The following is a 13212-nucleotide window of genomic DNA, read 5'->3' as shown; positions in this document are numbered from 1 at the left end:
CTGTAAACCCGAGGAAAAAATGCGTCAACTTCCGCGGCATCTTGACGCTTAACCTAATGGGAATTGTAGTTTTCCCAGTTATTTTAGCCCCAAGAAGTGGCTCCGAGTTACAGATGAATAGCAACTGTCATAGATCACCTTGTAAGTTTTTTTATATAAGTAAGTAAGAGGTGTAAGAGTGAGACTACACTACGGCTTGTCTGGGGTCCCTTTAAGGAACACGTGCATCCCCTTCCAATTTAGAACCCCTGGGACAGGGTAGCCTGGCTGCAGCAGAAGCGAGGGGTCATTGCTTTATCGGAAGTAGAGCGCGAGGGAACAGAAGAAGGGAGGGGATTAGGCAGGTCCCAGTGGGAATCCTCCCTCCTTGCGCAGCTCTCTTTCTTCCTCCACTTACTTCCCAGAGACCCAGAGATTACGTCCCCAGCTCCCAAAGAGAAGGTCAGGTGTAAAGCCCCTCTGAAATTGGCCAGAGAGACAAGGAAGGCACTGAGGCGTGAACGTGAAAAGGCTCTCCAGGCAGGAGAGGAGGAGAGAGAGTCTTCAGGATCCCAGACAGGTGGGTATTGGTGATCTGGGAGTCGGGTGCTTGGGGTCCAGAGTCCTGAGTTCCCATGCCTGGATGTAAGAAAGAGTTAGGTGTTTGGGGGAGAGAAAACTGGACTCCTGATGAAAGCTGAAAACAGGCTGCTGGGTCCCTGGACAGGAGGCGTGCTGGAATTCAGGCTGCTTGGGTCCACGAAGAAATTTAAAGCTTAAGATCAGGTGTTGGAGGGCAGAGTCCATTTGTATGTTGGGTCTGGGTCCTGACTCCTCATTCTTGCTTCTCCAGAATGTCTCAGGAGAATGACACATGGAAGAAAGAGTGAGTGGGGAAACAGGATGGGCAGGGGTGGAGATGGGAGTACAAGGGGGAACTTGGAGTTTGATTATGCCCCCACACACTCAGGTCTGGCCTTATAACGGTGTTTGCCGGTTCAGCACCATCAGTCTTGCAGGAAGGGTCTGAGAGCCTGGACTTCTGGGTCCTACCTAAAGGGAGTGAGTTTCAGATGAAGACTCATATGTCTAAAAGAAGAGGGCTTGGGGGCTTGGACTCCCAAGTCCTGAGACAGGAGGGCCCTGCTATCTGTGACTCCTAGATTCTAAACAGGCTAGTGCTTGGAGATAGAGCTTCAGAACTGGGGGGAGCCTGCTCAGGTTCTACCCCTTCTGTGACCTCAGAAGTCCTCAGAATCTTACATTGGGAGGGGAGGAAAGGGGTCTTGGGCAACGCGGGGGAGGAAGGGGAGGTACCCTGCTTGCTGTCGCCATAGCCTGCATCTCTCTCAGGATCCTGGGGGATGAGATCGCTTCCATAAGACTGCAGAAGCTGGAACAGCAGGTACTATACCCAGGAATTCTGCCACCTACACTGTGCTATCTTCCATAGCTCCCCAGAAGCCCCATCCCCAGGACTTGCCCTGGGACTCCTGGCCCTGGTTGGTTCTCTTGGAGTCTCAAGTTCTGCAATTGGATAATGAGGAAATAGGAATTCGGGATCCTAGAAAAGCAAACCTTGGTGATGAGACTCCAGAAATTCTAAGGAACAAGAGCCCTGGGAGCGCAGGACCCCTAGGTCCTGGGGGACAGGGAATTGGGTGTCAGGACTACTGGATGTTTAGAAGGAGGAGCTGAGGGACTGAGGGCCTGGACTCCAGGAACTCTCCCATCGATGCAGGCCTCCTCTTGCCCTAGGCCCCTTTTTACCCCAGTGTCCCACAGGATTCCTGGGCCCCACACACCCCTTTCCCGTAGCGGCGGCTGTTAGAGAAGAAGCAGCGACTGAAGCGCCAAAATCCCCTCATGGCTCAGGCCAATCCTGACGCTCCCTTTCGGTCCCGCCGACCGCGGCGGCGGGAGGAGTGCTTTGCGAGTGACAGTGGTGAGGAAATGTTCCTAGGGTCCTGCAGGATCGTGGGCCTGGAGTGAGAGGGTCTTGGGAAGCCCCAGGGCGGGGCCTATTGGAATGCGGGGCGGGGCCTACACGACTCAGAGGGAGGAGCCTGGCAGAGCAGGGGAGCTGAGATGTGGTGGAGCACTCCGGAAGAGCCCTGAAAAGTCCGAACACACACCACACAAACTGTAGTGTTCCCAGGGAGAGCCCGGGTGCAGGGCAAGATGCAACTAGAGGGTGGGGCACAGGAGAATCCCGTGATTGGGCTTGTTAGAGCTCTTGGGCGGAGCTTGAGAGAGACGAGGACCGCCCAACGAGGGTGGGGCGGGGTCTAGGGCGGACTGGGGCGAGGCCTGGTAGACCCGGGTTGGCGGGGCCTGGAAAAAGAGTGGATGCAGTTCTGAGGAGCCCCAGGGGTGAAATTGGCAAAGCCAGGGGGATCCGGGCCTGGGTAATTTAGAGACCAGGTCCTGGATACTGATTGGGATTGTTGATGCTCGGAGGTTTCAACTGCTTAGCTGTAGAGCTGTGCTTGTTTGAGCCTTAGAATAAAGTTTGTGTTCTGAGTGGATCTCGGGGTTTTGGGTGGTCAATCAATCAGAGGCTATGCCTGGAAACCCAGTGAAGAGGCAGATCTTCGCGGAGGACCGGAATGTGTACATCGTGTTAATGGGCCTCGCTTCACCTTTTCCCAGGCCTGGGGAACGCTTTCCTCTGGGAGAACATGCCAAAGGCACATCTGCGCTCTCGTGTCTACAGTGACCTGGGCACTATGGGCTGTGGTGGAGATAGTAGCGGTGAGAGCTGCCCCTTGGTGTCGCTGATTGAAGCAGGTAATCTCGAGCCTTTGGACCGCCTTTACGTAGGACTCCACTTCCATTAGAACCCAGGAGTCTGGAACCTCAATTCTTGCTCTCCAAAGGACCCAGGATTCCAGACCCCTGCGGGCCCTGAAATCCTTCACACCAAGGACTTCAGGTCTTAAAGCTTCTCCTTCTCCACACCCAGGAAGCTGATCTGCAGCCCTTTGCTCCCCCAGTACTCAGAAATCCGTTTCTAATCCCCTTCCCTATCCTGGCCACCAGACAGTTCTGATCCAGAGTTGGAAGAAGTGTCTATGGAGGACGTTTCTGTATCTCCGCTTCCTGTTAAAGAGTTTCCAGGAACAAGACGCAGGGGTTGGCCACCCTGCGAAGGACTTGGTAATTTCAGGGACATCATCAAGCTCTCTGGTCCAAGTGGTAAATACTCCCCCTTTTTTGTAACAACTTTTTTGAGATATATTTTACATACCATCTAATTCATTCATTTAAAGTTTACAATTCCATGGTTTTTAGTATATTTACAGAGATGTACACCTATCACCAGAATCAATTTTAGAACATTTTCGTCACACCCAGAAAAAACCCTGTACCTTTTAGCAGTCACTGCCTTCCACCCCCCACTCCCATTTGTCCTAGCCGTAGGCAATCACTAATCCTCTTTCTGCCTCTTTAGATTTGCCTATTCTGGATGTTTCATATAAATAGAATCATACAGTACATGATCTTTTGTGACTGGCTTCTTTTGCTTGTTTTTAAAGTTCATCTATGTTGTATTATCAAAACTTCATTCCTTTTTTATTCCTAAATAATATTCCATCATAGTAACATTTCATTTGATTCCTATTACATGACCAATGACTTCAAAACAGGAATCTTAATTGTCCCCCTAAAATGCCACTTTACCCATTAACCCCATTTTAGTTCCCAGGTCTCTCCGATGCTCTGTCTGAGACAAGGGAAAGGGAGGAGTCTAATCCCTATCTGTCCTTAGATCCAGGGCAGTCAGAGACTTCTTGGCCAGCGTAGACCCTCTGCACATGGGAGAAGTGGGATATCTGGCAAGTGAGGGTGATGAGTCATAAATAGGGGCCACAAACCCAAGAGTTCTGGCCTTCTCTAGCTAGCACTGGTGAACTTGTCCCAAGCTCCTAGGACCCAGGTCAGGTGTCCTGAGCTCAGTCTTCTTTTGGCTTCTTTCACCCCTTAGGGTCCAGTGCAGAGGACAAAAGCAAATCCCAGGATCTTGGAGATAAATACGAGTTGTATAGTCTGGCACCAACCCCTGGAACAAATAGTGACTGGGGACGTGGAGATTCGGCCTCCAAACAGGTGTGCGGTGGCACAGCCAATCAAGAGAGAGGAGGAGGAGAGCTAGCCTTAGATTCTAGGGAGAGTGGGGCTAAAATTCTGCAGCGCAGAGACCCTTTTTACTGGTTGGTGGGACCTGTTGTGACTTGGCTAGCAAAGACCCTGTGAGAGGACCATTAATGAAATCTACCTAGAGGATTTGAATTAATGTGAGGATGTACGTTAAAATCCAGCTCACTGAAAGGTAGCGAGCTTTAGAGAGGGTGAAACTGTGATAGCGATGAGCCAATTGGCTCTCACTTTGGTATTGATGAAAGTGAAAGTTTCAGTTGGGTAGATCCAGTTCGCATTATATGTTAGCTAGACTGAATCAACACTGGTTTTAGCTAAATGGGCAATGCTTTCAAAGGGATTCTCCAATCGGTAGATGGAGAGGGTTTGGCTGCAGAGGGAAGCTAATGGTGCTGAACAATCAAGATGATTAGAGCTTGGCTGGGTGGGACTCTTGAACGGACTGGCCAATCAGCAGGTGGCCGAGATGTTTGACCAATAGGCAGAAAACATAATCGAGAGTGGGAGTAACCCTGAGACGGAATGGCCAATCAGTAGTTGGCAAGCGGGTGTTGGGGGGGTAGCCGGGGTCTCTGCTATCCCTCAACTTGAATCTGTCTTGTGGGCTAGGGCGAAGACTTGGAAGACAACAAAGAGAAGTCGGAGGCTACAGTGAGGAGCTCCCCGTGGGCGGCCGATGAGGAAGTGTCCGAGGCCCTGGAAGGCAAGGGCGGCGCGGGCAGCAACGATGTGGGAAGCGCGCCCCACTCTTCTCTCCGCGCCTCAGGCCTTTGGCTGGGCGAAGACTTGGAAGCTTATGTGCTGCGGCCAGCCATGCGGGACCGTATGGTGCAGTGTCGTATCAGTCGTGACAAGCGAGGTGTAGATAAGGGCACGTTCCCTTTCTACTATCTCTACCTGGAGGCGGCCGAGGGCCAGAAGGTGCGGTTTGGCAGCTTGGGGAGCAAGCCCCACCTCCCAGGGGCAAGTCCTGCTCCTTGCTGTGTGAGGTCACGCCTTTCACGAATGCAGGTCTTGCTCACCACGGAGCTGGGACCAAGTCAAGTTGGACCACTGTCAAGTCCAACTCCAAAACCTACCCTTCACAGAACTAGACTCCTTATAGAGCCCAGTGGCATAGGTCCTACCCATCCCATAACCAAGCCCTGCCCACTATGGAGATGGATCCGCCTTTCTCAGAGTCAGGCCACATCCTCTCAGAACCTCCAGAGGTACTGGCCCCATGCCTTACAGACCAAACTCCCACCATTTACATACCTTATAGAGGTATTGGCCCCATCTTTGTAGGTCCAAGTCTGGCCCCTTCACTGAATCTTCTTTGCTATCAGGCCCCACCCAATCCTGGGATAAACCCTGTCCCCTCAGGAACCAAACCCATCCCCTCGTGGATTTCCCATCCAGAGCCAAGCCACGCCCCTTTCAGTCTGGCCAATCCCCTCCGTGTGTCTGCCTCTCAAGGCACTCCATTTCACCCAGAAAGAGGCGTTTTTCTATTTAGAGCCAGACCTGCTTTTCTCAGATGAAATACCTACCAAAGTCTTGTTGCAATGCTCAAAGTGAGGCTCTTCCCTGTTCTACAAAGCCAGGTCCTGCCTGCAGTCTGTCTTCTCTGCTTAGGCTCTGCCTAAATCCTGGACACAATGTCAGAAGGACTGAAGGAGATACTATCTTAAGATGTGAAGCTCCCCTTCAGGACCCAGCTAATGATTTCCTTCAGTGAGAATTGCATCTCCCAGCAATCTCCCAGCAAGCCTTGGGACGCAGATTTCCCCATTACCCTTTCCTTTGTTGTAGGGACGGTAGTGTTTCCTTATTTTTAGACCCCTAGGGGTAACCAGATACCAGAAATTGATTCTGATTGGATGTTCTCACATTCACAGCACTTCCTTCTCGCTGCGCGCAAGAGAAAGAGGAGCAAAACTTCTAATTACCTCATCTCCCTGGACCCCACAGACCTGTCTCGGAATGGGAACAATTTTATGGGCAAAGTCAGGTAGGCGGAGCCTTGATGTGTGTGAGAAACAGATGGCAGGGCCCCTGGGGGGGAAGGAACAATTGAACTACATTTCCCAACAGGGCACAGAGCATAAGTTCCACCTGCTCTAGGAACTTTTCTTTTAGGGACTGATGGGCTTTGTAGTTGTTCAGGTTGTAACACCCAGGTGGTTGGGAATAGAACTGAAAGCTTTTGAACAGAGCCTGACATTTAAGACATTTGACTTCTTGAAAGGCAAGGTGCTGGGACTCCTAAGTTCCTGAGTAGGAGAAGAGGGCTGGGATGTGTGAGTTTTTGTGTCCTAGAGGGCAGAGGGTTCCTGAAGGACCAAGACAGAAAACTAAAAATCATGGCTCACATGTGGATACACGGAACACGGAAATGGGTCTTATGTAGAGGATTAATGGGAAGAATTCATGACATGACATGGGAAAGCAGTTAACATACAGCAACACAGTAACAATTATTATTTCTATTCTGGCCATTCTCTTCCTGGAGCAGATCTAATGTCTTGGGCACCAAGTACACCATCTTTGACAATGGGGTGAATACCGAAAGGAAGAGTTATGTCCCGGAGTCAGCTCGGATCAGGGAAGAGCTGGGCGCTGTGTGTTATGTGAGTGTCCCAGAGAGTAGAGAGAGAATGGAGCAGGTTGGTGTGGAGGACGGGAGAAAGATCCAAGCCAACTGGAGCATAATACCCGCAGGAGACCAACGTCTTTGGAATCCGAGGGCCCCGGAAAATGACTGTGATCATTCCAGGAATCGATGCCCAGAACCGGAGAATCAGCATCCAGCCACAAAATGTGAGTGGGCCAAGGTTGAAAATCTCGGGGTAAAGCCGGGAGGATTTTGTCAGACATGTATCTCAAGGAGGAGAGGCTAGGAACTCAAAATTCTGTCTGGAGAAAAAGGCTAGTTGGTGGTAGGTTAACCACGCCCCTTACTTTATCCTCTAGGAACAGGAGTCTCTACTGAGTCGACTCCAAAATGGGTCCTTTCAGGGCTTGTTGCTGCTGCAAAACAAAACCCCATTGTGGAGCTACAAGAGCGGAGCCTACGTGCTCAATTTTCGTGGTCGAGTCACTCGGGCCTCGGTCAAGAACTTCCAGATCGTGCATCCGTATGACCGTGAGCTGCTAGGAACGGGTTTACCAGGGCAAGGGGTGGGCGGGGTAGGGTGGGGCCGGAACGGACGATAACTTATTCTATCTGCACTTAAGCGTTTTTCCAGGTAGGGCTGAGTCCAAGCTGTTGCAAAGCTTGGGAACTGTAGTTTACACGGCCCTCAGAGGGTTTTTCTAGTTTAGTAAGGGCGCCGCATAGCCCTTTGAGAGTCGTAGTTTTCGCAGCTCGAAGGCCTGCTGTAGGGAAATGAGTAAGACTAGGCTTATTTCCTGACTTTATCCTCAGAGGACAGCGTGGTGCTCCAGTTTGGCCGCATTGCCCTAGACATGTTCACCATGGACTTCCGCTTCCCGTTTTGCCCTCTCCAAGCCTTCGCCATCTGCTTGTCCAGTTTCGATGGGAAACTGGCATGTGTGTAATCCAATTAAATAGCAGTATTCTCATAAGCTCCTGTGCCTACTCATTTGGAGGAATGGCTCCAGCAAACCTTTTGCACCACCTTACTAATAACCAACACTTATTACAAGCCTCCTGGGTACCCAATCCTGGGTTCTAGAGAGTGGGCTGTTCAGCACCTGCTCTAGTGGGACTCACAGTGGATCATGGGAGATGGGTCTCAAACAACAAAAAATTAAAATTATCCTCTGCTACACAAAAACACATAGAGGCACAAATCGGTCAGAGAGAGGCGGCTCTAAAAAAGTGATTTTCATAGTATATCTGAAGAACTCAGAGGAACTGGCTGAGCCAGAGGGGTCAGAGTTGGGAACAATCAGACAATAGGCACAGCTCATACAAAGATCTTAAAGCGGAAGGGGGCTAGGTTGGTTTGGGAAAATGAAAGGTTAGTGTGGCAGGAGCCTGGAGAACCAATGGAGGAGGGGCAGGGTATGAGGCTGGACAGGGTGCATGATATTTGGACCACTCTTGTTTGATTTGAACTGCTGGACAGATCTTATGATGTCAGAGGAGAGTTCTAAGCTGGAGACATAAACTAAACTAAAATGGTATTTGAAGACATGTATGGGTGAGAGTGAGAAAAATTATACTAGCTAACACATATTTTTAATTGACAAGCATTGTTTTAAATATGAACTTCTCTGGGTTCTTATAATCCTTTAAGGTACGTGCAGTTGTTAGCCACATTTTACAAATAAGGAAACTGAGTCAGTGGCCACAGGGCTTATAACTGAAATCAGGCCAGTAGGAGGATGAGTCTTTATATTCCAGAGAGGCACATAAAACTGGAGCTTAACCCTTTTTTAGAGATCAGTGAGTCCAGCTCCCAATCCCCTTGGAGAGATAATTGTCCCCATTTTAATAAAATTCAGGTGAAAGCCAAAGAAAAACTACAAAACTCTCCATCCTTGTTCAAAAGGAGCCTCAGAACGAGGAGGCAAATTTGAAGGATGATGGGAAATGTAGTTTATCCTCTATTAAGACACTTTATGCTATTACCCCCAAGTACCTCTGGGACCCAGGAATAGTAGATACTGTCAATTCAGATACACACAGTGACATTGCTCACTACAAATCAAAAGGCTTTATTTCTTAAACCAACTAGTAAAAAAAAATAAATAGTTAATAACATGCAAACCACATGATCTTAGACACGCCTCCCACTGAGGTCAAGGCAAGGAGACAGGGACACATAAAGGGGAGGGAGAGGCCACAGCGTGGCTCAAGGCCATGGCCTGGGCAGTGGATGTGGGCAAAGTCTGGGTAGGGGTGGATATGACAGCCAGGGAAGGGGGAGGGTTCCCGAGGCGTACCCAGGCCCTGGCCCGGGCTGCATGGGTGAGGCAGGGGCCCAGCTTCTCCTGGGCCTGGGCAATTCGGCGGGCAAAGCGGCTGCGATCCCGGGCAAGCTGCTCCCAGGGGCCCCGGCGGGCAGCCTGGGCCGGTCCTGCCCAGACAGCCAGGAAATGGATGGAGACCTTCTCAGAGAAGCGTACCTGGAGACAGACCGGCATAGACATGGGGAGACACAGAAATACAGACATAAGATACACAGGGCCAAAGGGGAGAGGGAGTAGAGAGAGAGAGAGAGAGAGAGAGAGAGAACCAGATAAAAATTAGTAACACAAAGATGCTTGCTATCTTAGTCACCTATCTGCCACTGGACTCTCCATCTGACTCACTGAAGGTGGTGGAGGTTCTCTGGGGTTGACATTCTCTGGAGCTGATATGAGTCATAGCTGCTTCCTTCTCTCATGGGGGCCCAGCCTCTTGCAAAGGATTGCATTACAGTAAACACAGCCCTCCCAGGGGAGTTCACATGCAACCCTCTGTAACACCTGGGGAAACCAGGAGTCCCAGCTCGCAGCCCCCTCCTCCCCAACACTCAAGAATCTGAGCCCTTAGCACCCACCTTTCTGGCCTTTTGGGGGGTCTCAGGGTCCAGATGCTGGGTGGTGGTTTCAGCGGACCTGAGGGACTTGAGCCGTCTTTGCAGTCGGAAGGGCAGTCTAGGAGGAGCCCAGGGATGTGGTGGCTTCTCTCCAGGTAAATAGATGGTCACTCGGAAGGGGTGGGGCTCTTCCTCCCACTCCTCAGCAGCTTCCCTTCCCTCTGTCTCCTCTCCAGATGGATATGTCCAGCCTCTGAGGAGGGCACTCTGGGCCTGAAGGGAAGAACTTGGCCCCGAGCCAGCTGTTTCTGAATCATCTTTTTCATCCTCATCTTCCTCCTCCGAGTCCTCCTCTGGTCGATACACCCAGGCCCTCAAGAAGGTGCTTGTGGGAGGGACAGAAGAGGGACCCTCAGCTTCTCCCTCTTCTTCAGCGGCTCCTGAATCACTACCCTCATCTTCCTCCTCCGAGTCCTCCCCTGGTCGATACACCCAGGCCCTCAAGAAGGTGCTTGTGGGAGGGACAGAAGAGGGACCCTCAGCTTCTCCCTCTTCTTCAGCGGCTCCTGAATCACTGTCCTCATCTTCCTCCTCCGAGTCCTCCCCTGGTCGATACACCCAGGCCCTCAAGAAGGTGCTTGTGGGAGGGACAGAAGAGGGACCCTCAGCTTCTCCCTCTTCTTCAGCGGCTCCTGAATCACTGTCCTCATCTTCCTCCTCCGAGTCCTCCCCTGGTCGATACACCCAGGCCCTCAAGAAGGTGCTTGTGGGAGGGACAGAAGAGGGACCCTCAGCTTCTCCCTCTTCTTCAGTGGTTCCTGAATCACTGTCCTCATCTTCCTCCTCCGAGTCCTCCCCTGGTCGATACACCCAGGCCCTCAAGAAGGTGCTTGTGTGTGAGTCAGAAGACTGACCCTCAGCTTCCTCTGAAACACTGTCCTCATCTTCATCATCTTCCTCTGTGATCGTACTAGGCTGATGCTGCCAGGTCCTGAGCAGGGGCCTCTGGGCTAGAATTGAGTGTGGCCCTAGGTCAGCTTTTTTCTCAGCCTTTCTATCCTCCTCTTCCACCTCAGACTCCTCTTCTGAACAACACTCCCAGGTGCTGGGGTGGGAGCCTGCAGATGAAGGGGAAATAGAGGGCGTCCTGGCTTCTTTATTCTCTGTTCTTCTTTTTTCCTCCTTGGCACAAGCTTCTTCCTTTCCTGCATAATACGCCCAAGCTCTGGGCTTGGGTCCCAGAGATAAGGGGGAAGTACATATTCTGGGAGCTTCTTTGTTTACAGCTTCTCTGTCCTCTTCCTCCTCCCCTTCCACATCTGTGTGGCACCCCCAGTGTGATGGCGGGAAAGAGAAGAGTGTGGTCACTTTATCTTCAGCAACTCCTCCTTCCTCAAATTCCTCCTCCCCAGAAGGGCCTTGCAGGGTTCTTCTCAAAAGGCGGGGGGTCAGGAAAGTAGGCTGGCCATCTATATATTCACTTCCCTGCTCCCTAGGGACACTGGTTGCTTCTTCCCTACCATCATCTGCATCATCATCATCATCATCATCATCATCTGAAAGTCTCCAGGCTTCAAGAAGAGAATTGTTGGCTTTCAGATCAGGGCAGGCCCCCCAGGATGCTTCTCCATCCTCTTCAATAGCCTCCCCTTGAGGGTGCCTGCCCCAGGGGGCATAGTGGGCAGCCAAAGAAACCTTAGCTTCTCCCTCCAGGCCAGCTTCTCCCTGATCTGTGCTTGTTATTGATTTCACCAGCCAGGGCTCTGGAGCTCCTGGACCCCTCAGCCGGCTCCAGGCCCAGCTGAGAAAGCCCATCAGTGGTGACAGGAGGAAGAAGGAGTGGGCATCCCTCCAGGGGGTGAGCTGATAGTGCACTTGGCGTGGGGCCATTTGTCTGGGCTGGGATAAAGGAATAAAGTTTAGAAGGCATTTAGGAAATAGCATCAGGGGATGACTGCTGAGTCACAGCAACAGAAGTACACAAATAGCAACATGAGAGTCCCTACCCACATTCCTTTCTGATCCTAGCCACTCCCATCTCTGTCCCTGGGTTCCCACATCTCCTCTCAATTCCCAGAAGTCTGGGTCCCCATTTTCTCTTTTCTTAGACCCAAGACGGCTCTTCCCTGAGATCCAGAAGTCCTAGTCCTGTACTTGCTCCCCTTAGGGACAAAGTCCTACTCCCTGGTTCTCTTATCCTCCTGAGGATTGACAAAACAGGCCTGCAACACCTTCCTCCCTCGGAGACTCAAAAACTCCGACTCCCCCCACTGGTCCCCAATGGTCCCTCACTGGGTTGGAGTCTGGCTCCCAGACCCCTTTCCCTCAGGCTCAGCACTTCAGGCTCCCAGTTCCTCTACAGCCTAAGTTGGAGCCCTGGCGTCCGTCCCGTCCCACCCCTCCCCGGACACAGGAGTTCAGGCTCCCAGGCCCTGTTCCTCTGGACCCAGAAGTCCTCGCCCCGAGCCCTCCTGTCTCAGTACCTAGAAGTACCAAGCTCTCTCCTCATTACTGACCAGGAGTCTGATCCCCAGCCCCCAACCTCTGGGGATCCGTTCCTTCCGATCCGTCACTCACCGGCTGGGGGCTGCGCGTCACCCCGGGGGCAGAAGGGCCGGTTCGGGCTGCCACGAGCGATCGCAAGTCCGGACGGCTCGGGAGGCCAGCGCTTTCATCTCGCCCTCCGGCGTCGGGATCAGGGACTCAAGTTATCACCGGTCGCTGCGAGTGCTGTCGCGACAAACGGGCGCGGGGTCGTGCGGGGTGGTGCATGTAATCAACAACAGGATTAGGAACCGATCCAACTAGTGCTGGCGCCGCCCGCAAGGCTTTTATAGTCTAACGCGGCCGGACGTGCTGACGTCACGAGAGGCGGGTTCCGAAAACGAAGACGTGAGAAAACAGGAAGGGAAAATAAGGTTGGAATTCTCGCGGCGCTTCCGGGCTTTGTGGTGTCACCGCAGCCTTTCGGAGTTGGTCACGCCCCTGAAACAAGCGAGCTGTCAATCAAACGTGGCTTAAGCACCCAGGGAGCTTTCTCAGCCCTTGTTTTGGGCAAATGCCTTTCTCACCCCAATTTAAGCGGCAGGCCCCAGTCTAGAGTCTCGCACCTTCACATCTGGTCCTCTTCTCCGCCTCCCCTCCCCCTGCGGAAGAGTATTGCTGTTTTCATTCCACAGGTGAGGAAACTGAGACTTGGGAATGAAGTCACCTGCTCAAGATGGTCACAGCTGAGTCTAGGTACATTACAAATGAGAACAATGTCAAGCATCTTGAAGGCAAGCCGTTTCATTTGCTCACTGCTTTATTCTCAGTGCCAGACACATAGTGGATGTTCAACAAATATTTGGTGAGTAGACAGGAAACCAAAAGCTCAGACTCCATCGAGGCTTCATGCGCAAGGCGTCATGTCTGGATTTCACCTGCTTCAAACTCGGACTCACCCAAAAGCTCTGCTTACACAAACTGAAATTCTGGGTGGGTGGCATCGACTGAACCTCATGGGAGCAGGATGCCTGCCACAAGATCCAGACCCAAGGACATGGTCCCAATTCCCCAGCCCAGTCCCCCTCCCTGGTCCATCATTTTGCCCCTTAAA

The 13212-nt window shown here is 51.8% G+C and overlaps 2 protein-coding genes across 3 annotated transcripts; one reads left to right on the top strand and one right to left on the bottom strand.

Moving 5' to 3' along the window:
- Positions 1-404: 404 nt before the first annotated feature.
- TULP2 (TUB like protein 2) lies at positions 405-7683 on the top strand (the record flags this gene model as incomplete). The annotated part of the gene is made up of 13 exons (XM_081031528.1): positions 405-559; positions 833-865; positions 1333-1384; positions 1798-1924; positions 2632-2817; positions 3022-3177; positions 3968-4089; positions 4750-5061; positions 6021-6133; positions 6638-6752; positions 6844-6942; positions 7096-7267; positions 7550-7683. Exons 2-13 carry the CDS (start codon positions 834-836, stop codon positions 7681-7683), a joined length of 1620 nt encoding a protein of 539 aa, XP_080887654.1. The 5' UTR covers positions 405-559; position 833.
- Positions 7684-8788: 1105 nt separating this feature from the next.
- PPP1R15A (protein phosphatase 1 regulatory subunit 15A) lies at positions 8789-12487 on the bottom strand. Of its 2 annotated transcripts, XM_081030620.1 has the most exons (3): positions 12192-12487; positions 9636-11513; positions 8789-9219 (listed from the first exon to the last, which is right to left on the bottom strand). In XM_081030620.1, the coding sequence occupies exons 2-3, from the start codon at positions 11502-11504 to the stop codon at positions 8893-8895; spliced, it is 2196 nt and encodes a 731-aa protein (XP_080886746.1). In that variant the 5' UTR covers positions 11505-11513; positions 12192-12487; the 3' UTR covers positions 8789-8892. The 2 variants fall into 2 exon arrangements, with proteins under 2 accessions (XP_080886746.1, XP_080886745.1); XM_081030619.1 differs by lacking the exon at positions 12192-12487 and having other exon boundaries at positions 9636-11688.
- Positions 12488-13212: the final 725 nt, after the last annotated feature.

The sequence above is a fragment of the Rhinolophus hipposideros genome (assembly GCF_964194185.1).
Source record: "Rhinolophus hipposideros genome assembly, chromosome: 21".
Lineage (NCBI taxonomy): Eukaryota > Metazoa > Chordata > Mammalia > Chiroptera > Rhinolophidae > Rhinolophus > Rhinolophus hipposideros.
The sequence above is the reverse complement of the archived record's forward strand: the minus strand, read 5'-3'. Positions and strand labels throughout refer to the sequence as shown.

Bases quoted from the DNA above. Each gene is read 5' to 3' on its own strand.
- PPP1R15A (XM_081030619.1), bottom strand. From the start codon at position 11,558: ATGCTATTTCCTAAATGCCTTCTAAACTTTATTCCTTTATCCCAGCCC. The intron at 9,220-9,635 runs GTGGGTGCTAAG...GTCTGTCTCCAG, and splicing joins CCCCCCAAAAGGCCAGAAAG to GTACGCTTCTCTGAGAAGGT.